The sequence below is a fragment of the Protopterus annectens genome, chromosome 8.part0 (genome assembly GCF_019279795.1).
Source record: "Protopterus annectens isolate FY-2018-M chromosome 8.part0, PAN1.0, whole genome shotgun sequence".
Classification (NCBI taxonomy): Eukaryota; Metazoa; Chordata; order Ceratodontiformes; family Protopteridae; genus Protopterus; species Protopterus annectens.
The window spans coordinates 276112609-276136001 of record NC_056741.1 but is presented as its reverse complement, the minus strand read 5'-3'; the positions used below and the strand labels follow the sequence as shown (position 1 = coordinate 276136001).

General features: G+C 40.7%; 1 protein-coding gene across 1 annotated transcript in view; it reads left to right on the top strand.

Moving 5' to 3' along the window:
* Window positions 1–23393, top strand: part of LAMTOR2 (late endosomal/lysosomal adaptor, MAPK and MTOR activator 2) — a 253821-nt gene that overhangs the window by 10127 nt on the left and 220301 nt on the right. Inside the window, exon 2 of the mRNA XM_044079768.1 lies at window positions 12469–12631. Coding sequence (XP_043935703.1) covers window positions 12469–12631 — 163 coding nt within the window. The remainder of the gene's footprint in view (window positions 1–12468; window positions 12632–23393) is intronic.

Genomic DNA, 23393 nt, shown 5'->3' with positions numbered 1-23393 from the left:
ATCCCACTCCCAGCCCCATTTAGGGAAACCATCGTAAAAAACTTCTCAAAAGCCAACTTCACACTTCTTAAGACAGAAGTGGCAAACTTCATGACACCCATGCAGATGGACAATAGAGGTATGACTGCTGAATCCTACACAAATGCACTTTATAAGCACTTACACGAGTGCATGGATCATGCTATCCCTAATAGAACCAAGATGTTATCCTCCAAAAAAAAGGAAGCCAATCTGGTGGTCCTCTGCGATAAACAAACTCTACAACAGAAGAAAGAAACTGTTGCAAAAAAAGAGTAAAATCCCATGACTGGAGGAACTCCCTGGTCAACCTCGGTAAGAAGCTGAGATCCCTCATAAAATCCTCCAAAGCTAGTTACGAAAACAAAATTGCCACTGACTCTAAAGACAACCACAAAGCATTCTATAGCTATGTCAAGAATCTAAATGGGAACACTCATGTCTGCTCCAAGTTACAGCATAATGGCACTAAATATACAGAACCAACTGATATTGCCAACATCCTAGCAGATAGGTTCAGTGCTAACTTTACCCCCCTCTCACCCCCTAGAGGGCCCATTTCTATACTGGAAGAATGCAAATTTCCTATAATCATGGCTGCACAGGTAAAAAACACACTCTCCAAAGCCAAGAACACAGCATCCATGGGACCAGACAATATCCCAGGCTGCGTTCTACACGAACTACAGAATGAACTGGCACTCTACCTAAGCACCATGTTCAATCATAGCCTCACCTCAGGCTTTGAACCCACTGAATGGCGCACCGCGACAGTTATCCCACTCCACAAAGGGGGAGCCACGACGGACCCCAGGAACTACCGCCCCAATAGCCTGACGAGCCTGGTCTGCCAGGCCATGGAACGTATCATCATGGAACTCATAAACAAAGACATTGGTAATCTCCAAACTCTGGACCCTACTCAGTTTGGATTTGTAAAAGCAGATCATGTCTCCTAAACCTGATTGACTTCTTTGAAGCAGTCACCAAAGCCATAGATGAGGGTAAAATGGTTCACACAGCTTATCTAGATCTCGCCAAGGCTTTTGACACCATCCCCCACTCTGGAATTATAGATAAGCTCACTAAACTAGGTATAAATCCCTATGTCACAAGATGGGTTGCCAACTGGCTCACGGACAGAACCCACACTGTGAAAGTAGCGGATTCCAAGTCCGACATCAGACCAGTGACAAGTGGAGTACCACAGGGTTCAGTCCTGGGTCCTCTCCTGTTTGGTATCTACTTCTCTGAAGTGCAGGCCAACACAGAAGGTCTTTGGCTAACAAAGTTTGCAGATGACTGCAAACTAGGAGCCATAATCGAAACTCCTAACGATGTGGACAAACTACAAAAGGGCCTCACTGAGACAGATACCTGGTGTCAAAGCCATGGCCTGAAGCTCCATGCCAAAAAGTGTATTGTCATCCCCTTTGGTAAAAACTCTGTACCCATGAACTACCACATAGCTGGTAGTGTACATGATGCCGAAAATGTGATGAGACCTTGGGACACAGGTGGACAGTAGTATCTCCTTTGATAATCACATCGCCACAGTGGTCAGGAAATCCTTCTACGTGGCTCCTCTCATCACAAAAGGATTCTCATCCAGAAAAAAAGAGGTCATTGTTCCCCTCTACTCATCACTCATTAGACCCATTATAGAGTACAACGCCCCTTTTGGTATGTACCTCACAAGATATCTACAACAACTGGAAAGACCACAGAAATACCTCACAAAGACGATTACTGGCCTCAAACAGATGCCCTATGCAGACCGTCTCAAAAAGCTACAGCTTTACTCCATCGCATATCGCCTACTCTGGGGCGATCTCTGCCTAACATACAAAGCTATGTCAAACCCAGAGCTGTTGGACATGCTCCACTTAAAGAAATCCCAATCCCTCCGAGGTACACGCTCTAGGGACCTTAACCTTGTCACCACAATAAACAGAACATGCTGGAGGGATAGATTCCTGTCCCAGAGACTTCCCATACTCTGGAACAGACTACCTATGTATGTCAAACAGAACTCCTCATTAGCACTCTTCAAGAAAAATCTTGATGATTGGATGGGAAATTCACCCCGGGGATCACTTCTGTGGCTCTGCTCGACAGGGGCACAGGAAAATAATTTTCTTGGGTGGCGAAAGCCAGGGTACATTTTTTGGCTAGGCTTGTATGGGCCCTAAGGCCGATAGCCTAGTACCTACCTATGAACTTATGTATGATTATCTTTACACTAGTTGTCAGTAGGGTGTAACTGAGAATGACCAAATTGTTGTTCCAAATGAGAGCAAATATCCTTTCACTTCTGTGATTTCTAACAGTGCCTAAGCAGAAGTCTTTCTCTGAGTCTGTGTGTGTTTTGAAATTTGACTTGATTACTATGCTTGGAGGTTTCACAGTTGAACGAATAAAACTCTTAAAGGCTAAACTCCGTATCTATCTGTTCAGAGGCTACTGTTGGTCTTATGACTGTGGTAGCAGCAGTGGTATGCCAACGGTCTTGGGTTTGAGTACCAAATGATGGCAGATATTATCCTTTCACTTCTGTTATTTTGAATTGTTGTATTGCATTCCGTAGTTTCTGATCAAAAATGAAAAAGGGTATAGTGCTACTCTCGCAGAAAGAAATGTGCTGAAACAAATGTAAGTAGGGAGGTGGTTGAGGAGAGCCGGGATGGGTGCATGATTTTAAACATTACGGTTCTGACTAGTGAAGGGAGGTGGTTGAGGAGAGCAGGGATGGGTGCATGATTTTAAACATTACGGTTCTGACTAGTGAAGGGAGGTGGTTGAGGAGAGCAGGGATGGGTGCATGATTTTAAACATTACGGTTCTGACTAGTGAAGGGAGGTGGTTGAGGAGAGCAGGGATGGGTGCATGATTTTAAACATTACGGTTCTGACTAGTGAAGGGAGGTGGTTGAGGAGAGCAGGGATGGGTGCATGATTTTAAACATTACGGTTCTGACTAGTGAAGGGAGGTGGTTGAGGAGAGCAGGGATGGGTGCATGATTTTAAACATTACGGTTCTGACTAGTGAGGTGGTTGAGGAGAGCAGGGATGGGTGCATGATTTTAAACGTTACGGTTCTGACTAGTGAAGGGAGGTGGTTGAGGAGAGCAGGGATGGGTGCATGATTTTAAACATTACGGTTCTGACTAGTGAAGGGAGGTGGTTGAGGGGAGCAGGGATGGGTGCATGATTTTAAACATTACGGTTCTGACTAGTGAAGGGAGGTGGTTGAGGGGAGCAGGGATGGGTGCATGATTTTAAACATTACGGTTCTGACTAGTGAAGGGAGGTGGTTGAGGGGAGCAGGGATGGGTGCATGATTTTAAACATTACGGTTCTGACTAGTGAAGGGAGGTGGTTGAGGGAGCAGGGATGGGTGCATGATTTTAGACATTACGGTTCTGACTAGTGAAGGGAGGTGGTTGAGGGAGCAGGGATGGGTGCATGATTTTAAACATTACGGTTCTGACTAGTGAAGGGAGGTGGTTGAGGGGAGCAGGGATGGGTGCATGATTTTAAACATTACGGTTCTGACTAGTGAAGGGAGGTGGTTGAGGGGAGCAGGGATGGGTGCATGATTTTAAACATTACGGTTCTGACTAGTGAAGGGAGGTGGTTGAGGGGAGCAGGGATGGGTGCATGATTTTAAACATTACGGTTCTGACTAGTGAAGGGAGGTGGTTGAGGGGAGCAGGGATGGGTGCATGATTTTAAACATTACGGTTCTGACTAGTGAAGGACAGTGTTTGTTATTCAGTTATTGGACTTCAAGTCAGCAAGGTTGTCCTGTAGGTAACAAGGAGCCAACCTGTTTTGGCCACTGCGATGCAGTGGTGGTCCTCCTAGGTGGGTCAGTCATAGATCTCTATACTTTAGTCACCACCACTTGGGAGATTTTTGGCATTTTGCAGGGGGAGTTGAGAGTGATAACAGCAAGAGAGAGTGTCAGAGCATATTTGAAAAGTAAACTAGGCTTTCATAGTCGAGTGAAACTTAAGGATTTGTGATCAGGAGCTCTCTTATTTTATAGAGGATTTGTGTTTTGATTATTGTATGTACAGAGACAAAAAAAAACAGATGATGGCCAGTCCATACTTGCAGATATTTTGAGTATGATAATTTCTTGGAATCCACCAACCATTGTAGTACGGTGTTACTTAGTTGGCTCTTTCTTAAAATGTTTTGGCATCACCAAAAGCATTGCTTATGTATTTCTTTTTAATTCCTGCTCAAATCCCTGGTAAATCCTTAAACATTCGTGGGTTAAGGACCGACCCAAAAAAATAAAAAGAGAGCGAGAGAATGGCTAAAAGATCAGATAGCCAGATAATAAGCAAGAAAGTGGTAAGTCATGCTGCGAAATGGTTCCTTGTGATGGCAACAAGCCCCAGATAGTTAGCATGAAAGAGGTATCGACATATTTAAAATATCATATTGGCAAAGTTCCTGGTGCTCATAGCGTTTGTTTTTTCCTTCATTACCTTGTACCTTCACTAGTAACAGCTGGTCATTACTGCAGTAAGAATCTGTAGGAAAACCCATTCCATTCTGTTTGAAATGATGTGGGTACACTTTGCTACCTGTGGTGGTGGATCATAGGGTCTCCATGATCACATTGTACAGGATCCATCCATATTTGTCTTAATTTATTGCATCTTGCATTACTTCCTTCTAATCGTATATGGTATGTTTACAGTGAGACATCATAAAGCAATATCCGGAGTCATAAAAATGAAAAAAAAAAAAAATGCAAAAGCCTGGGTAGGTGGTGGTGAGCAACCGGCAAGCCTATTAAGGGGGCTATACTCCCTCTATAAAACACCTTACTTAATATAACACAGTGCAAGATTTCACAGCTTCAGGTAGCTTGAATATTTTCACTTAAACTGCTTGTTGCTTCATTGCAGCTCCGTGGACTGTATGAATGCCAACTCTTTGGGAAGTCTTTGGCTCCCATCTTTGTTTCTTCCCCTTATGTATGATATTTTTTTTATTTGCATATAAAGCTGTTCCATTTCGCTTTTCAGACATTCTAATCTTGTTTATGGCATGGAGTGGCCCATGAGTGGGTGACTGCAGTCATGTTAATGTTCCCTACTGTTCTTATCAGGTGTACTTTATTGGTTGTACTTTCACATTCATTTATATTTGGTGAACTGACGCACTTTAATGCCTCCTTAAACATCATCTGTAGGGTCCTTTTCTGCTGTCTACATCCTACCCTAATAGGCCCAACTCCACCAATCAGTTTGTTACCAGTGCAAGAGACTAAGCTTTGCAGCCATCACATTGTAGAATTTATTTTTTTATTAATATCCTGCCCACAGCCCCTCCCGAGTGATGATCTTCAGTGGCAGTGATTGCATATATTCATGTATCCTACTTCCTTTGGGGTTTTGTATCACCAGTATGTTTCAGTATCTGCTCTCCAGCTTCACCTTTGATTTCTATTTTTGTATTTTTTTTGGGGGGGGGGGTCACTCCAGCCTGCACGCATTCTCCTGAAAGAAGAAGAGTAAGCCAATGCACCCTGGCTGGCATTCAACTGGGCATCTAGTTGAACACATGCATAATTAAGGAAGACTATCTCGGGGAAATTTGTATGCTGTGGGAAGGTAGTACACATGGTTTATAGAGTCCTCTTTGGAAGATTACGTCATTATATGAATGATGAGGCTAGTGGTGTATTTGACAACATACAGTACGTGTGTTTAGGAGGTTCTCATATACATGGACTGAGTGACCTCTCCAAACAGGTATATGTGCAAGTTGTGATAATAATTGTGCTTAGCAGAGGGATGGAGAACTGGCTTTGCAAAGTGAGATGAAATTTATGGTTAGCAAAATCATAGTTTTGGGAATACAGGCTGTATGATATGTATGTTTAGCTTAGAGACTAAACAATGGAGCAGACTTTGGAAACGAATAATGTGTTGGTTAAGAGCTAGAGAGGGCCATTCATGAAGCAGTAGGTTCTGAAGACTGTGACAACAGTTATTTCTGGGATCCTTGCAGTGCAGACTGATATGCATTATTTACAGATAAATATCCGAGATGTGCCTTGTTGGAGTTGTATTTTTGGAGAACTGGTTGTGTGATGGTGCAGAAATCATGGAGGATTCTGGAAAAAAAAAAGACATACTTTTTTTTTTTTTTTTTTTGAAGTATTCATTCTGTAAGAGAGGGGTACCATCCTGAGAAGGGAGGACAAACTGGATAGCAAAACGGAGAGACCACAGGGTAGAGAGAAAGGAAATAGAGGGGAAACTTTGTTCCCTTAGTGAAGATAAAACACAAGGACCAGATGAAATATTTCCTAGGGCCTTCAGGAATCTAGTCATGCGCTGGCAGATCCACAAATGGAAATCTTCATCTGATTACTATCCATTTCAGAAGTGTCCAAGAACAGCAAGTGTGGTACTTAAATTTATTTTTTTTTTTGGGTGGGGGTACATAAAGTCTGAACTACAAATGTATTAGCGTCCAGTTAATCCTGGTTTCTGTATGGAGTCACTGTGGGAGCAACAGATTCCCATCCTTCCAGTTGAGTGAGACGTGCAGCTGGCCATCCCATCGTCTACCTAGGTTTATTACCAAGCCTATGTCATTAGAGTTGCAGTCGGGTCCTAAACCTTTCCACCAGTGGAATGGCTTACAGTGATTGATGCTGGGTTTAGATGACAGAAGTGGCTTTGTTTGGTGTTAGAATGATTGCTTGTGTATGAGTGTGTGTCTGCTTGTGTATGTGTACATTAGGAGTTGGTTGAGTACCGAGAAGAATGCCATCTAAAGTAATGAGGACAGTTGGGTTCTGTGAGCTTGGGCTGTTCTATTTTTGGGCTATTTTTTTTTCTCTCTCCCATTACTTACATTTAAACCTAATAAGGGCAAGGAAATATACATCACATATTTTCTGGAACTTGAAGTTGTGTGGCATGAAGCTATTAACCACTTAGCTCCACCTGTATAGTATAATCTGCAAACACTGCAGTTTTATGACAAATCATAATATCAAGAGAATAAATTTAAAATTTCACTGACAAGTGTAGTACAGTTAACTAATAATCCCCACAGAAGCTATAGCCTAACCTGTCACTATCCTAATTAAAAGATCCATCTCAGAATGTACAGTACCCCACTCATGGAAAATATCCCATATAATACCACTGCATAATACTGAATAATTCCTCGAAATAACTGAAAATGCTTACGACACGGAGTCCCCAATTGGTGCTCGCTCACCTCCAGGAACCAAAATAGACGAATGCAACTGTCACCAACCACTTCACGTTTCAAACATTTATTGTAAAACAAGACTGAAAATTAAAAACTGGTATAAAACCAAAATTACATAAACAGTTGTTAAGCGCTTTCACCCATGAAATGTGCTTCTTCAGAACACTCCATGAATTTTTAGGAAGCCTTAAATAGCTTTTTTAGCACCAAAATTAATTCAAATTCTTAGAGATATTGCGCTATTAAGGCTCCCTAATGTAAACATTCCATGCAAATATATTCACTTATTCGCACATAAATCTGGCTCAACTTTTATGTTGAATTTAAAAATAAACGGTTAACTTAACCTAACCATTCAACAACCTTTCTCACATTAATACATCTCTATAAAAACTAATATCGCTAGATTGTAAAGCGCATGCATACATCATAGTAATAGATCATTGCTGCAAGCTGACATATAAAGAGATCATTACTAATTAATTAGTATGCTACCTCAGTCTTAGCGATACAATAAATTCCATCAAAATATGTTGAAGTAGAACTTCAACAATATTTCAATGACTGCTCTTTTTTTATATATAAAAAACTTCTAAAATAGCTCAAATTGGTACATAGTCCAGAGCATGTTAACTAATGTATTCAGCTCGTCCTCGAGATAACAAACTGGACCATGCACAATCTGTCTATCTACATCTGCTGACAGTATATTTCAAAATAAATTGAATAAATAACTTGTCTTACGCCGTATTCACGGTGGATGCTTCAAGTATATTAATACAGAGATAGTTTCCTATTTTTTGACTAATAGACCTTGCAAATCTTTATTTGGCTCACCGGATATTCGAGTTGGCCATATAACTAGCTCTACTATCTCTGGAGCATAATACAATGCGATCTGTTATAGTGTAAATGCTTTAAGTTATCGGATTTAGTTAAGTTATCTGATTAAAGTGCACAGATCTGATGGATTCATGTATCAAAAAAGTTGTAAAGTTAACACAGCTTACAATTCTATACAATACCTATATAATTCAGGTTAACTTTTATGTAAATTCAGTACAAATTGTTGGTCCATTGGAATATGTTAATGTATAATATTAATGTATATACATTAATGATACTATTCCCCTTCATTACCATGGGGTCCAACTGATTTCCAAACTAATTTGTTGTTAATAATAAAAATAAAATAAAAATAAAATCTGATCTGAATAAAAAACGATCTGATTAGTTAAAGCATTTACACTATAATAGATCGCATTGTATTATGCTCCGGAGATAGAGCTAGTTATATGATCAACTCGAATCTCCGGTGAGCCAAATAAAGATTTGCAAGGTCTATTAGTCAAAAAATCAAAAAATAGGAAACTATCTCTGTATTAATATACTTGAAGCATCCACCGTGAAGACAAGTTATTTATTCAATTTTTTTTAAATATACTGTCAGCAGATGTAGATAGACAGATTGTGCATGGTCCAGTTTGTTATCTCGAGGACAAGCTGAATATATTAGTTAACATGCACTGGACTATACCAATTTGAGCTATTTTAAAAGTTTTTAGAAGCTCTTTATATATATATATATATATATATATATATATATATATATATATATATATATATATAAAAAGAGCAGTCATTGAAATATTGTTGAAGTTCTACGTCAACATATTTTGATGGAATTTATTGTATCGCTAAGACTGAGATAGCATTCTAATAGTAATGATCTCTTTATGTCAGCTTGCAGCGATGATCTATTACTATGATGTATGTATGCGCTTTACAATCTAGCGATATTAGTTTTTATAGAGATGTATTAATGTGTGAAAGGTTGTTGAATGGTTAGGTTAAGTTAACTGTTTTTTATTTTTAAATTCAACATAAAAGTTGAGCCAGATTTATGTGAGAATAAGTGAATATATTTGCATGGAATGTTTACATTAGGAAGCCTTAATTGCGCAATATCTCTTTAAGAATTTGAATTAATTTTGGTGCTAAAAAAGCTATTTAAGGCTTCCTAAAAATTCATGGAGTGTTCTGAAGAAGCACATTTCATGGGTGAAAGCGCTTAACTGTTTATGTAATTTTGGTTTTATACCAGTTTTTATTTTCAGTCTTGTTTTACAATAAATGTTTGAAATGTGAAGTGGTTGGTGACAGTTGCATTCGTCTATTTTGGTTCCTGGAGGTGAGCGAGCACTTACTGGGGACCACTGCACAATACCCCACTTATGGAAAATATCCCATACAATACCACTGCACAAAGAGGGTAACTTTCAAACTCGACTATCGGCCTATAGCTATACTATCCCCTTTATCAAAAATACTTGAGAGGGTAATACACATACAATTGATGCAGTATTTGCTGGAAAACAAACTACTGTCTACACAACAACATGGCTTCAGACCCTTTCATAGTACTACCACTGCACTTACCTCATTCACTAACACCATAAATAACCACAGAAATAATGGACTAATCGTATCTGCTACATTCTTAGATTTATCCAAAGCTTTTGATATGGTCAACCATATGAAATTCCTTCACTCACTCTCCACCTTAAACTTCGGTTCATCTTCTATTTCCTGGTGTAAGAGCTGTCTATCTGGTAGGCAGCAAGCAGTAAAGTGGCAAAACCAAATATCGTCCTTGCTGACTGTATCCCTTTGGGGTCCCTCAAGGCTCCATCTTGGGTGCTTTACTTTTCACACTGTTCGCCAACCAACTCCCATCCCATCCACCACACCCAAAGCCTCTATAGTGCAATATGCAGATGACACCACTATTATCTGCAGCCCCCACAGTAGATCACCTCCTCTCCCAAACACAAGAATGCTTCTCTCTAGCTGAAACTTGGTTTACCAACCAAATGGCTCATTCTTAACCCATCCAAAACTAAATTACTCCTCTTCAGGTCCCACAGATCCCTTCCCCCTCACTGACAGCTTTACTATCACCTCCATCAATAATACCACTATTACCCCTACCAGTCACACCAAGCTGCTAGGCGTGGAAATAGACAACCACCTTAGATTTGATCTACACATTGCCCAAACTATAAAGAAAGTTCACAAACTCTGACTACTGTATCAAAACAAACACCATCTCTCAAACTATTCAAAAATAACAATAGCAAGGACACACCTATTACCTACATTACTCTATAGTGGTGCTGCAGTAGCATTGTCACCTCACAGCAAGATGTTGTACCGTTCGATTCTCAGCTAGAGCGTCTTCTGTGTGGAGGCATGCGTGAATGGGCGTGCCTTCATTGAAGGTTGTGCATCAGGGCTGGTAACTCGGCACGTAAAAATCCACTACCAAACATTAGCGGACCGGAGTTCCGCTGTGGCGACCCCTAACCGGGATAAGCCGAAAGACACAACAACTCTATGCCTCTCCTGTGCTCACTAACCTTTGCAAAACTGATCTAAACAAATTCAAATCATGCTACAATAAGATAGCAAGATTTGCTACATGCTCATCCTATAGAACTCATCATTGTGAGTGTCTCATCAAACTTAACTGGTTAGAGTTCCCACTTGTTGTTGTGTCTTTTGGCTTTTTCCCGGTTAGGGGGTCACCACAGCGGAACTCCGGTCCGCTAATGATTGGTAGTTGATTTTTACGTGCCGAGTTACCAGCCCTGATGCACAACCTTCAACGAAAGTATGCCCATTCACGCATGTCTTCACGCAGAAGACGCTCTAGCTGAGAATCGAACCGGACAGCGTCTTACTGTGAGGTGACAACGCTACCGCAGCACCACCACCGTGGGTGGTAATTACTTCAAAGCAACCAGCTGTCACTAGCACACAAAATATTGCACCACTCAGACAAAATCCCAGCTCTACAACACCCAATTCACCCTGATACCACTACTAAAATCACCTACAGGTCACCAAATTTAACAGAGTGGCTGTAGACAAAGTTTCCTGCCTCATTATCTCTAAACTCCGGAACTTCCTTCCTGCCCACTTAACATCCAACAACTCCATCACTCCGTTTAAGAAACTCCTTAAAACTCACTTCATGAACAACAGGCTATGCTCCTGTCTCGCCCCTGGATAACACCCTAGTATATAGCCAGTCTCTCTGCACCACACTAAAATATTACCTTCTCAGTCTACCCATAGTCCTAATATTACTACAGGATAGGAAATATTTTCCCACATGTTAAGATAGCATTACTAACTGCTCATCCATTTGTCTAGTAGCTACTGTAATGAATTCCATGTATTTCTCCTCATAATTATGAAGGTGTTTCCACTGTCTTACCCGTTGTTCTCATAATTACTCAGAGTATATGCAATATGTGTCACTTAGTTTCATGATGTTAGTCTGCCTGTAATGAGTGTCACAAGCAATGGCTTTTCGTGTTAAAAATGAATGTAATTGGAGCTTTTTTTCCCCGGACCTCTGCTGAAAATGGACCTGTATCCAGTTGGACTCTCCCGGTTAACAAATGTAAAATTAAAATAAATAAAAATCCACCCATCCCTTTTAAAACAGAAAGCAAGCTTTTTGGTTATAGGATATCAGATTTAAATCCAGGTTAGCAGGCATTAGCAGTAAGTCAAGGATTTGCTTTTGAGCCCCTGTTTTGAGTGTTAAGCTCATGTGTGTGTCTGCTTTGTGTTTTTTTTTTTCTAGGTCTGCTGATGTAGTCCCCCCCCCCCTTCAAATCTGGCTGTAGTGGAGAGCACGTAATTAAGTTCAAAACTCGTGTAACACAAGAAAGGCTTGCCACACTGATGCCATCTTAGCAGTGAGCATTAGGTCATGTTTATACCACACACATGTTGACTGTACTATACAGGTTGAATTGTTGATTTCATTTTCATGTGATTGGTGGCCCAGACCTGCAGGGTAAGCCTGACCATATATAGATGTTTGCTTGCAAGTTACAAATGGAACTCCTGGAGCTGCTTATGGTGGGCATGTCACCAGAAGAGCATGAAAAATGTTAAAAAGATTTTATGTGTAATTGTCATTCACGTGGTTTGGAATTTTAATATCCAGAATGACACATGCTTGGTTTTGCTTTATTGTGAAAATCTCCAGATGTGTGCGCCATTACATTGGTGGCTTGTTTACTTGTTTGTACATCTGTTTTAGAATAGTGACATCCTGGAAATTTAACTTGTCAGCGTGAAGTTTGATTCTTGACCTTTCTGTTTTATGTTTTAGCCTCCTGAATAATGAAGGATCTCTGCTGGCCTACTCTGGTTATGGCGATACTGACGCAAGGGTCACAGCTGCTATTGCCAGTAACATTTGGGCAGCATATGATAAAAATGGTCATCAAGCCTTCAATGAGGACAACTTGAAATTCATCCTCATGGACTGTATGGTAAGTGTATGGGGAGGGGGCCTCATGCTGGACATTTAACACAGTGGGTGTGACTGAGAGGCTTGGCACAGCCTACAGGGTTATTTATTTAACATTTGCTTACCAGGAAAGTTTGACGTGGAAAGAAGCCAGTTTTCAGCGGAGTCCCGGGGAGAAACACTACAGATGGCATGTCTTTGTACTGGATGTAAGGGAAAGAAGTGCAGAACTCCTGTAGTTTGACTTTGCCCTTGCCTTGCAGCCTCCAAACACTTCAAACTCTTCTACACCTGTGTTCTACCTGTGATACTTTCCTTTCCTTGGCCACACACGTTTTTGCCATTTCACTGTTATTTCACTTTCTTCAGAAGCATAACTGAAGCAAAGTAAAGCCATCAGTGTGTCTGTGTAGGCTAGTGAGAGAGAGACCCAGTTTTTTGTATAAGAAATTCTCTAACTTGAAAACAGCGTCTTTGTTATAAAGACATATCTGACAGAAGACAACAAAAAATAAGTAGAATAAATATGAGAGGGACCCACCCCTGTTATAATTGTAAATGTTGTGATGACATAGATAAGAATAAAATATTTGTACATCCAATAACCAAGAGGGAATGTATGTTTGTCTTTGAACATGTCATACAGTTAATATAGTGTATATGGCTTTGTACACAAAATGCTTAGCATTCTATATAGAAAAAAGTACTAGAAAGCTCAAAGTTAGAATCACAGAACATAAATCAGATATACGGAGGGAAGTGCTTAGCAATGCTCTGGCAAAGCATATCAAAGAGAAAGGGGTTGACTGTAGGTTTGTGTTTAAGGTGATTAGTCAAAAGAATAGAAACATAAGGGGAGGGAGACGTAAATAACATAGTTGAAGTATGTGAATATGAATGGATTTTACGTTTGGAAGCTGGCCACATACCGGGGTTGAATACAGCAGTAAATCTGAAACCAGTAGTAAGAAGGAAACAAATGCCGTTGTGTGCATGTGTTCTAATATTTGTGTGTGTATGTATGCATATATAATCTATATATATATATATATATATATATATATATATATATATATATATATATATATATAATCTATATATATATATATATATATAATCTATATATATATATATATATATATATATATATATATATATATATATATATATATCTTACAAAAATATTCTTGTATTTTATTGTATTGTTTTATGGATGAGACTATTTTTAAGCTTTTTTTTAATATGTAATTGAATTATTAGGTAATTGGCTGTCACATGATTTTACTGTTTAAATATGGTTTGAATTTTTACTATTGTATGAACACACTGAGGAAGGGTTTTGCCCAAAAGCTGCTTTGTGAGTTGAATAAAAGTTAATTTACGTTCAGAGTGTCCGTATTTTGAATTGTTTTTTTTTTTTTTTATTATCCCCACATATCTCATATGTAAATTTGTGAGCACCCATTCAGTTATCTGGACTGTTTTTAATGGTTGCCAGGGAGGTACTCTGCTTGGTATATGATGAGGGGAGCCTTTTCCAGAAGTTAGGGTTATGTTGGGTTTAGGTACCTGTGACACCAACTGATGGTGGTGATGACTGGTAGTATAGCTACAGGTCTGTATCTCCAAAGTAGATATTGGCTTTACTATTGGTTCTAGTAAGGCGAAGGACTTCAAGGAGTGGATGATCATTCATAACACAGAGGACCATTCGTACCACAGAGGGCTAAGCATAGATGACCCTCTTGGGGGGGGGGGCTGTAAGAGACTGAATATAGGAATATCAGAGCAGATAAATATACTTTTGATGATGAAATGTTGAGGTCATTCACATTAGTTTAGGTGCTGAATGAAGTACTTGCTGAAGGGGTGTTGTACTCGATGGGCTTAAGGGAGGAACAATGTGGGACTAGAAGTACTTTGGTCATTGAAGAGATACCAGGAAGGGTAATTTATGCAAGATACAAAGAGTTTCCAACATTAACAGAGATGATGTTGTTATGGGAGAGTTTGTTATTGAAGCAGATACTCAAGTGTCCAATGACTGGGCCAGTTTTAAGTGGAATATTATATATATTATGTACAGGGGTAATATATAATTTCCCAAAGGAAAACTATACTATATTTCTTGGCATTGAGGTAAGTACATTGTCAGAGAAGTAATATGAGGGAGCATGGGATAGAGCTGAATGTGGGACATAGCTGAGAGCAAATACTCCTAACCTTAGAAGTATGGGTTCTATCAGATAGTTAGCTGTTCAGTGAAGTATGTATGGGTTGTTGTATTAGTCAGTCATTTTCTGTTTGTATTGTGGGACCATCCTTGGAGATGGTAGAATGCTGCTCAGTGCAGGCTCATACCCACTTGCGACACATTCGCGATCTCAATAATGTCGCTTTTCATGTAATCCAGGGAAGTACATCTCTGGTAGTTAACCCCCACATGGACTATGACTGAGTCATACTGGTATTTGTGGGGTAGTGACCAGAGTGTTTGTGTAAACGTATGAATCCTGGCTCTTAACAGGCAACTAACTGTGACCTTTTTATTCAGCCTGGAGAGAGGGACATCAGTATGACTCACAATGGAGTCTCCTACAAACAAAATATTTGGTTGTGTGGTGGTGTCATTTCTCTTTTGTTTTAGCCTCCTGAATAATGCAGGATCTCTGCTGTCCTACTCTGGTTATGGAGATGTTGATGCAAGGGTGGGCTCAGTAGTTTGAAATACCATGAGGAGTAGTTTTGTGTGTTTTGGTGGGAGTTGTCTTATGTGCAAACAGAGTTGCTGAGGACAGTGTCTGGGACGCCTCTGAGGTTTGGGTAAGTTACTTGTGAGCACCTCTGCATATGTTGATCTATGTGTCTGGTCCTTAGTGTCATGTGTGTTGTGCGTGTCACTGACATTTTTTGTTTCTGTATGTGACTGTCTTGCCTCCACTGACATTGTGTAACTACATCTCTCACGTACCGTGTTCATCTGTACCAAAAATTAAGCGGTTGTCAGCGAGTATGAGGAAACTGCTACACTGCCTTAGGATGTCCATGTCCACCAAGCTGGCCACAGAGAGAGCGGCAAATAAAGTGCCTGTTGCCCTTGAGGAATAAATTACCTATGTTACATAAAAAAAAATAATAACCTAGTAATATTGCAATAGGGAATGGATGGCAAACTGATAACAGGTTCATATCTACTAGTTATCGCCGCCAGAGAGGACATTTTCAGGACTGCAGCATCCACCCCCTTTAAAAGTACAACACAGTACAGTATCAGCAATGCATCTACATACTGTGGGAGTAGAACCCCCACAGCCTTCTGCATCAAAAGCAAGTATTCAACCTGTTATGTTATTAACAATGCAAGCAGACTCCGCATAAGCAGCACTAAACTTCTCTTCCCCTGAAGCTCTCCGTTCCTTGTAAAATCCGCTCGACACTCATAGGTGTTCATAGGTGTTCTTAGGTTAGTACTAGGCTAACTGCCCTTGTGAGCCATTTTTAAGCCTAGCCAGTTATCCCCTGTGAGATTCAAATCCTGTACCTTGTGTTTGTAAGGCAAACACCTTAACCATTAGGCCACCCTCTCAACTTTGCAGCACAAGAAATCTGGAAAAAGCCAAAATTTATTTGGGAGGGACAAAAGGCCAAAAACAAGGGACACATTTTAAACATTTCTTGTATAATGTTGGAAAGTTGCTAAAATAAAATGTTACCACCATGCATTTCACTGCCAGGTCTTGAACCCAGGACCCTGTGTACTACAGTCAGAGCAACATACCACTATGCCAAATCAGCTGTTTCCTGAAAGATAGCCATCATTTAGTGAATTCACTTCTCACCGAGTCACCAGAGCTCTCAACCTCTTAGCACAAAACACCTGGACAAAGCCAATAATGGGGGAATACTGCCCCAAACATAGGGACACATTTCAAATATTGATCTTATAAACTTAGAAAATTGCTAGAATAAAAGGTTTTGTGTTACCCTGTATTTCTGAAGAATATGAAGTCTGAAATTCAAATGCCTGTCATTATTTAGTGAATTCAGTCCTTCACTGATTATCCACAAAAATCCAGAAACCACAGATTTTATGAGGAACAGAACAAAAATATGAGGCAAAAATCTGGACAGTTTTCACAAGTGGTGGTGGGTAGGGAATTTAGGCTGTTGCTACCTGTGTAGGTACAGGGTTTGAGCCTGAGTAACTCTAGCCACCAGGTATATTTAACTGGGGCATTTTATACACAGACACACGAACCTCATAAATAACTCTTGTGGTGGAATATCGCATAACAAACCTGATTCCTTGCAGCTTCGTTCCCGCATTCATAAATGAGCCATAAATTGCAGTTCTATCCCTTGTAGTATATATATCCAAATTCCCTTGTAGCTTCGTTCTCGCCTTCATAAATCGCTCGCAGAAGAAAACATCCTTACATGGAGCTGCTGGAAATGCTTGCACATTACCCCTAGAACCCAATTCTGAGCTGACATCATTGCGCACGTGATGATGTCAGGTCAAAAGGCAAAAAGAAATATTTAAAAAATAAAGCTGGGAAAATTGGAAATTAAGGGGTGCCACTCAGGAATTGTGCCACCCCATTATTTGGACCTCAAAACCAGTAAAAAACAAGAAATTCTGTATGGTTGAGAGGTATGTCTGAAACTGAATGCCAAAACATCCATCATCCCCCTCCCCCTTTGGGGAGAGTGACATCCTTACAAATTTTCACATTGCATACTTAGGACCTTGTTATTAATCAGTCGTGAGGGACTTGGGCACCCAGGTTGATAGCAGACTGACTTTATTTTATTTATTTATTTATTTTCAGTTTGATTACCGGGGAAGTCCACTGGGCCACGAAGTACCCATTTTCAGTGGAGGCCCGGGGAGAAAAGCTCCGTAGGCAGTACAAGCAAGGTTACATAATGCAAGAGGTAAAATACAAGAGAAAAGTCCAAACCGTCAGAAAGATATGAAATGCATAGTATACATAGAAGACCGTGCAAAACATTTTTTTTGGCTTTAGGTAAATTACATATTTACATACTTGCAATCAAGTGAAGTCAGCTAAATCTATTTTGGAGGAAATAGAAATTAAATAAGAGAGTAGATTGGTGCAGGAGTAAAGAGAGATTAGTGGAGAAAATCCCAAGAATTTATATAGGGTGAAAGCAAAAACATTTCCATTTGGATGATAGGTGTAAGAAAAGTTGGGTCTTGAAGGATTCTGTGTTAGGTATAGTCCTAAGTGATGGAGTGAGAGAGTTCCATTTTCTACCTAGAGAGAAGGAGAGTAGAAGCTGGCTAGCGGGATGTTTGGGTTTGTGAATGGAGATTAGGTTTTGGTGTTCAGATCTCTGAGATCGGTTTGGAATGTAAGGGGGAAGGATGTTAGATAAGGCTGGGCATTTATCTGGGTAGAATATTAATTTGTGAGCTGTGGTTAGTTGGAGATAGTCTAGATGGTTAGGGAGTTCTAACCAGTTCAGCGATTGTAGGGTATGACAGTGGTGAGTTGAGGTTTTGGATTTAATGGCAAATTTACAGATCTTATTATAGCAAGCTTCAAGTTTTGAGGTGTTGGATGCTGACAGATTAGTTAGAAGAGGGGCACCATATAGAAGAGAGGGTAGGAGGTAGGTGATAGCCAAGGTGTGCTCAGAGGAGTTTGAAAGAAATTTATTATTCCTGTAGAGCATAACTAACTTTTGGTGGGTTTTCTTTATGTTTTGTTGTATGTGGAGATCGAATTTGAGGCGTTCATCAATGGTAATGCCAAGGAGTTTTGCGGAAGGGACCACTTCTATAGGAGTGTTGGTTTGGCTTAGGACATTGAAAGCGTTTTTGTCAAAGGAAGAAGCCTTGGTTGGGAGGAAAATTAGTATTATAGATTTATTGGAGTTGAGGGAGAGATGGTTTTGGTGCATCCAGTTTTCTGTAGTGGAAAAAGCTATTTGTGTTTTAGTCAGTAGTTCAGAAATGTTGGAGGCGGCACAAACTAAGGTAGAGTCATCAGCGTATTGGATGACTGTAGTGTCAGGGAGGACAGTCTGAAGGTTCTTTATAAAGATGTTGAAAAGCTTGGGACCAAGGATGGATCCCTGAGGAATGCCGGTAGGTGTAGGCAAGAAGGGAAGAGGTAGAGTCCTTCCATCTGACAGCCTGAGATCTGTCAGAAAGGTAACTGGAGAACCAGGATAGAGTATTAGTGGAGAGATTAAGGTTGTCAAGATGAAAGAGAAAGTGTGTATGGGAGATGGTGTCAGAGGCTTTAGAAAGATCTAGCAGTACTGTGGATACAAGAAGACCAGAATCCCGGGCTTGATTAACAGTTTCTAGGAAGGATAGTAGGGCAGTTATGGTGCTGTGGCCGGGACGGAAGCCATGTTGGGTGGGTGTAAGTAACTGATTCTGAGTTAAGTAGGGTAAAAGTTGGTGGTGGACAAATTTTTCTAGAATTTTAGATATTGGAGAGAGTAGGGCAATAGGGCGGAAGTTAGAAATGGTGGTGTTTTTACCTCCTTTGTGGAAAGGTAGAATGTAGGCTGAACGCCAAAGTTTGGGTACGTATGACTCTCTTTTTTTAAGGATCAGTTAATCAGGATACTAATTGGGAGAGCAATACCTTCAGCTGCGCATTTGAGGAAGGAGGGTGGAATGTTCTCGGGGGCATTAGAGCAAGGCTTTAGTTTGGATAAGAGCTTTTTTATAAACATTGTGGAAACTGGTTTGAGCTGGAACATGAAGGGACAGTTATTAGGGATGTTGGTAGTAGAGTTGAGGAAGTTGGGTGGATTATTGTCTGGAAATGATTTGGTTAGCTTAGCTATAGAATCTGTAAAGAAAGTGTTGAAGTGAGAGCTCAGTTCCTTGTCAGTTAAACTAGGGTCAGGGCAGGGGTTATTCCTTCTCCCTGGATGGAGAAGAGAGTTAACAGATTTCCAGAATTGTTTTGGGCTCTTATTATTATTGGACTGAAGTTTATTGTAGTAGTTTTTTTTTGTCCAAGGTGATTAATTTTTTTACTTGGTTGCGGAGTTGGCTATATTGGAGCAAGGCAGAAGACAGTTAACTTTTCTGAAAAAACTTCCAGGATTTGTCTCTGAGATGCATGGTTTGTTTAGTCTCTTTGGTCAGCCAAGGAGCAGAATTGGCTTTGATTTGTTTGTTTCTTAGGGGGGCTAGGGAGTTATTTAGGAAGATAGAGTTAAAATGCTCTACAGTGTTGTCAAGGGGGAAGAGTGTTTAGGATTTGCCAGTTAATGTGTTTAAAAATGTTAGAGAAAATTGTGGGGTTGAAGTTGCTAAGGTTACGAGTTTGAATGTAATGATGTTCGTATTGGGAGGAGTTAGCTGAGCGATGAATGAAGGCAGGGAGATGGTCACTGAAGGTGTCAGGGATAGTGCCAGAGAGAGGGATTTTATTTGGATGGGAGATTAATCTATGATGGAACCTGGGGGATGGTTTTTTGTTAGGACGGGTTGTAGAATCGATTACTTGGGTGAAGTTGTAAAGGTTAATGGCTAGGGAGGGGGAAGGTGAGTTGATTTTATTCCAGTCAATATTGACGTCACCTAGAATAAAGGTTTCTTATTTTATTTCAGTTGAGGCCCAGTGGAGAATATTCTCAAGGGTAGAGATATTATCGCCTGGGGAGATGTATAAGGAAATAATGCAGATGTTTTTATGTTTATTTAGTCGGAGGAGACTTGCTGTTTTTTCAGTATTTTTGAATTGTGGAGTTGGGATTTGAAGAGGGATTAGGGAGAGAAGGTTAGAGTAGATTGGGACAGAGCCTCCACCTTTTTTATTTAATCGGTCACTCCTGAGGATGTGGAAACCTGGAGGTAAGATTTCAGAATCAGAAATATGAGGTTTTAGCCAGGTTTCGGAGATGGCTAAGATGTCAGGTTGGTTGTGATTGATCCAAGCATGTACAAGGTGAATTTTGTTGTTAAGGCTCTGGGCATCGATAGTGAAGACCTTGAGGCTGCTAAGAGATTAAGTAGGAGAAGATGGGGAATGGGGGAGAGGCTTATTTGAAGTAGGGGAGAAAGGGGAAGGAGTTGTTTGTACTGAGGCATGGGCCAGGGTTAGGATGTATGTCTCCTGATAAGGCTAGGATATTACACGTGATAACTTTTAGCCTTTTTGTTTGGATAGTTGGAAGTTGTTTGGGGTTAGTGCAAATGTAAGAGAGAAGGTTTTTGTAGAGGTGGAGAATAGTTTTGGATGGAAAAGGTGCAGTAGGTTTGGTGGGATAAGGGAGGGGGAAATGGAGTGGAAGTGAGAGAGTAGAAGAGGTTGCGGGTGAGTGAAAGGGATAGTTTGAGTAGAAGGTAGGTATGGGGGAGCTTTTGAGGAGTACGAAGTAGCATGATAGAGAGGAATTAGTATGATGAGAAGGGAGCAGGGGAGTCGGGAAGTAAAGAGGATTTGGGAGGGCATGTTTGAAATGGGTGGGGTAAGGAAGGGAGAAATAAGAAAGGAAGTAGTAAGCTAGTTGAGGAGAGAAGGTAAAGAAGTAGAAGGGAGATATAAATTGTGGATAGGAGAGGGGAAGATTAAGTGTAGTGAGAAGGAGGAATAAGAGTGGGTGGGGAAATAAGAGGGGGGTTGAGATAGGTTACTTGATGTAGGAGTGAGGGGTAATAGTAAGAGGACTGTGATTGTTTAATAGAAATGGTGGAAGGAGTAAGTGAGGGATAAATGTAGAGGTGCTGGGGCGGGTGGAATTTGGGGGCAGGGTATGGGAGCGGAGTGAGCCCGCAGGGCGAACGGAGCGGGAAGAGCCAGAGGAGGAGAAAGTGAGGAAGACCATCAGTAAAGCGTGAATAGTCAGGTAAGTTTAGCAGAGATGGGAAAAGGTAGAAAGGTTTACAGAGAAGTGGAGTAGAGGGTAGATGTAAAGGAGAGAGACAGTAGCCACAATTTTGCCTTCGTTGTACAGAAAGCTTTCTACATGGCCCACCTTATTAGGAAGGGTATGTCATCCAGGGACAAGGAAATTGTAACATCCCTGTATTTTTCCCTTATAAGACCCATTATTAAGTACAATGCCCCTTTCATCATGCACCTCACAAAGCACATGCAGCAGCTGGAGCGACCACAGTGGTTCCTCACCAGGAGAATCCAGGGCTTCAAATATCTACCCTACGTAGATAGGCTAAAAGCTTTGTCCCTCTACTTGGTCTCACGCATACTCCTCAGAGGTGACATCTGGCTGGCATACAAAGCAATCTCAGATCCCGCCTTGACGGGAATGCTGCATGTCCGCAAGTCAAGCTCCATTCGAGTAACCCACATGCACAACCTCAACCTGGTCTGTGACATCAATAGGACTTGGTGGGACAGATTTGTATCCCAGAGACTCCCCCTTCTGTGGAACAGTCTCCCTCTCCACGTCAAGCAGAGTATCCCACATGCACAACCACAACCTGGTCTGACATATCAATAGGACTTGTTGGTGGGACAGATTTGTATCCCAGAGACTTCTCCTTCTGTGGAACAGACTCCCTCTCCACATCGAGCAGCATACTTCATTAACCCTTTTTAAGCACAACCTGGATAACTGGATGGGGAACAAAAAAATAAACCCCTGGGATTGTCTGTGTCCCTGCTGGACAGGTGCCCTGGGTGATGACTTGCCAGAACATGGACTAAATTCTTTGCTAGGCTTGTAAGGGCCTCGGGGCCAGTAACCTAGTAACTTCCTATGATATCCAACTGTCTTACAGGAAGTGTCTTAAAAGTTCAAAGTGTGTGGGGGGAAAAAGGCAGTAAGACAGTTGCTGTGCAGGCTTGGATTTTGGTCTAGCTTCATTGCTAGAGTCTTTATGCAGTGCTCAGCCCCAACCACCACTTGGCTTTCTGATAATGCTGTGGTCAGTTACTTATACTGGGATGAATGTTTTGGCCTTATGCTCCAGAATGGTTATTGGATGGTTGTGAAGTAGTTATTCTGTTTCTAGTCAGTTAACTGGACTATAAGCCACACAATTTGATGTCAGCAAAAAGCTGACGACTTGAATTAGCAGAAGGTTTTCCTTTCTCTACAGTGTATTTTTATAAGGTGGCATTCTTACTTCAGCTTAAAGTAGTAGAACATTTTTGTCATTTCGAGGCAAAAATACAGTCCGCATCCTTATTTGCTCCCAGCACCAAGAAGCATAGAGATTTTAACATTGCCTTTGTAGTTGTGGGATCCACTATTGGAATTTCCTCCTTCCTCTGATCCAGACACTAATGAAGGAACTGAAGTGGTCTTTGCCAATGATACAATTGAACATGGGGAAAAATGTTCCTCCTTTTTCATTTGCTAGCTTACCAAAGTATGGATTCAGTGGACCCTAGGGAGCAAGGTATTTTGTGCAAACCATCACTGCACTTCCGTGTAAAAGAAACAATTGAGAGTTTTATGTATTGTAGTATTTTTGAAAATAATCACCCTCAGGAGTACTGTGCATGTGATACATAAGAAAGGAAATACAAGTCATACTGTCTGTACATACTGCCTGAAAGAAACAGTATTCTGGGTGACATGCTCAGAAGGTTCACATGGGTCATCATCTTGTCCAGATTTACAGGTAGCCAGTTGGGGATCTGATTGACTTTTTGGAAAATGGAGGGTTTCCTAACTTCTGGACCAAATGTTGCAGTATCTTAAGGCTGTAGGAGCATGGTCTGTTGTATGTATTCTGTCTCATTCTTACGATTCAAAGAATAATGTGAAAGAAAAAGCTCCATCTGATTCTGACAGCTCCATTTTCTTGCAGAGAG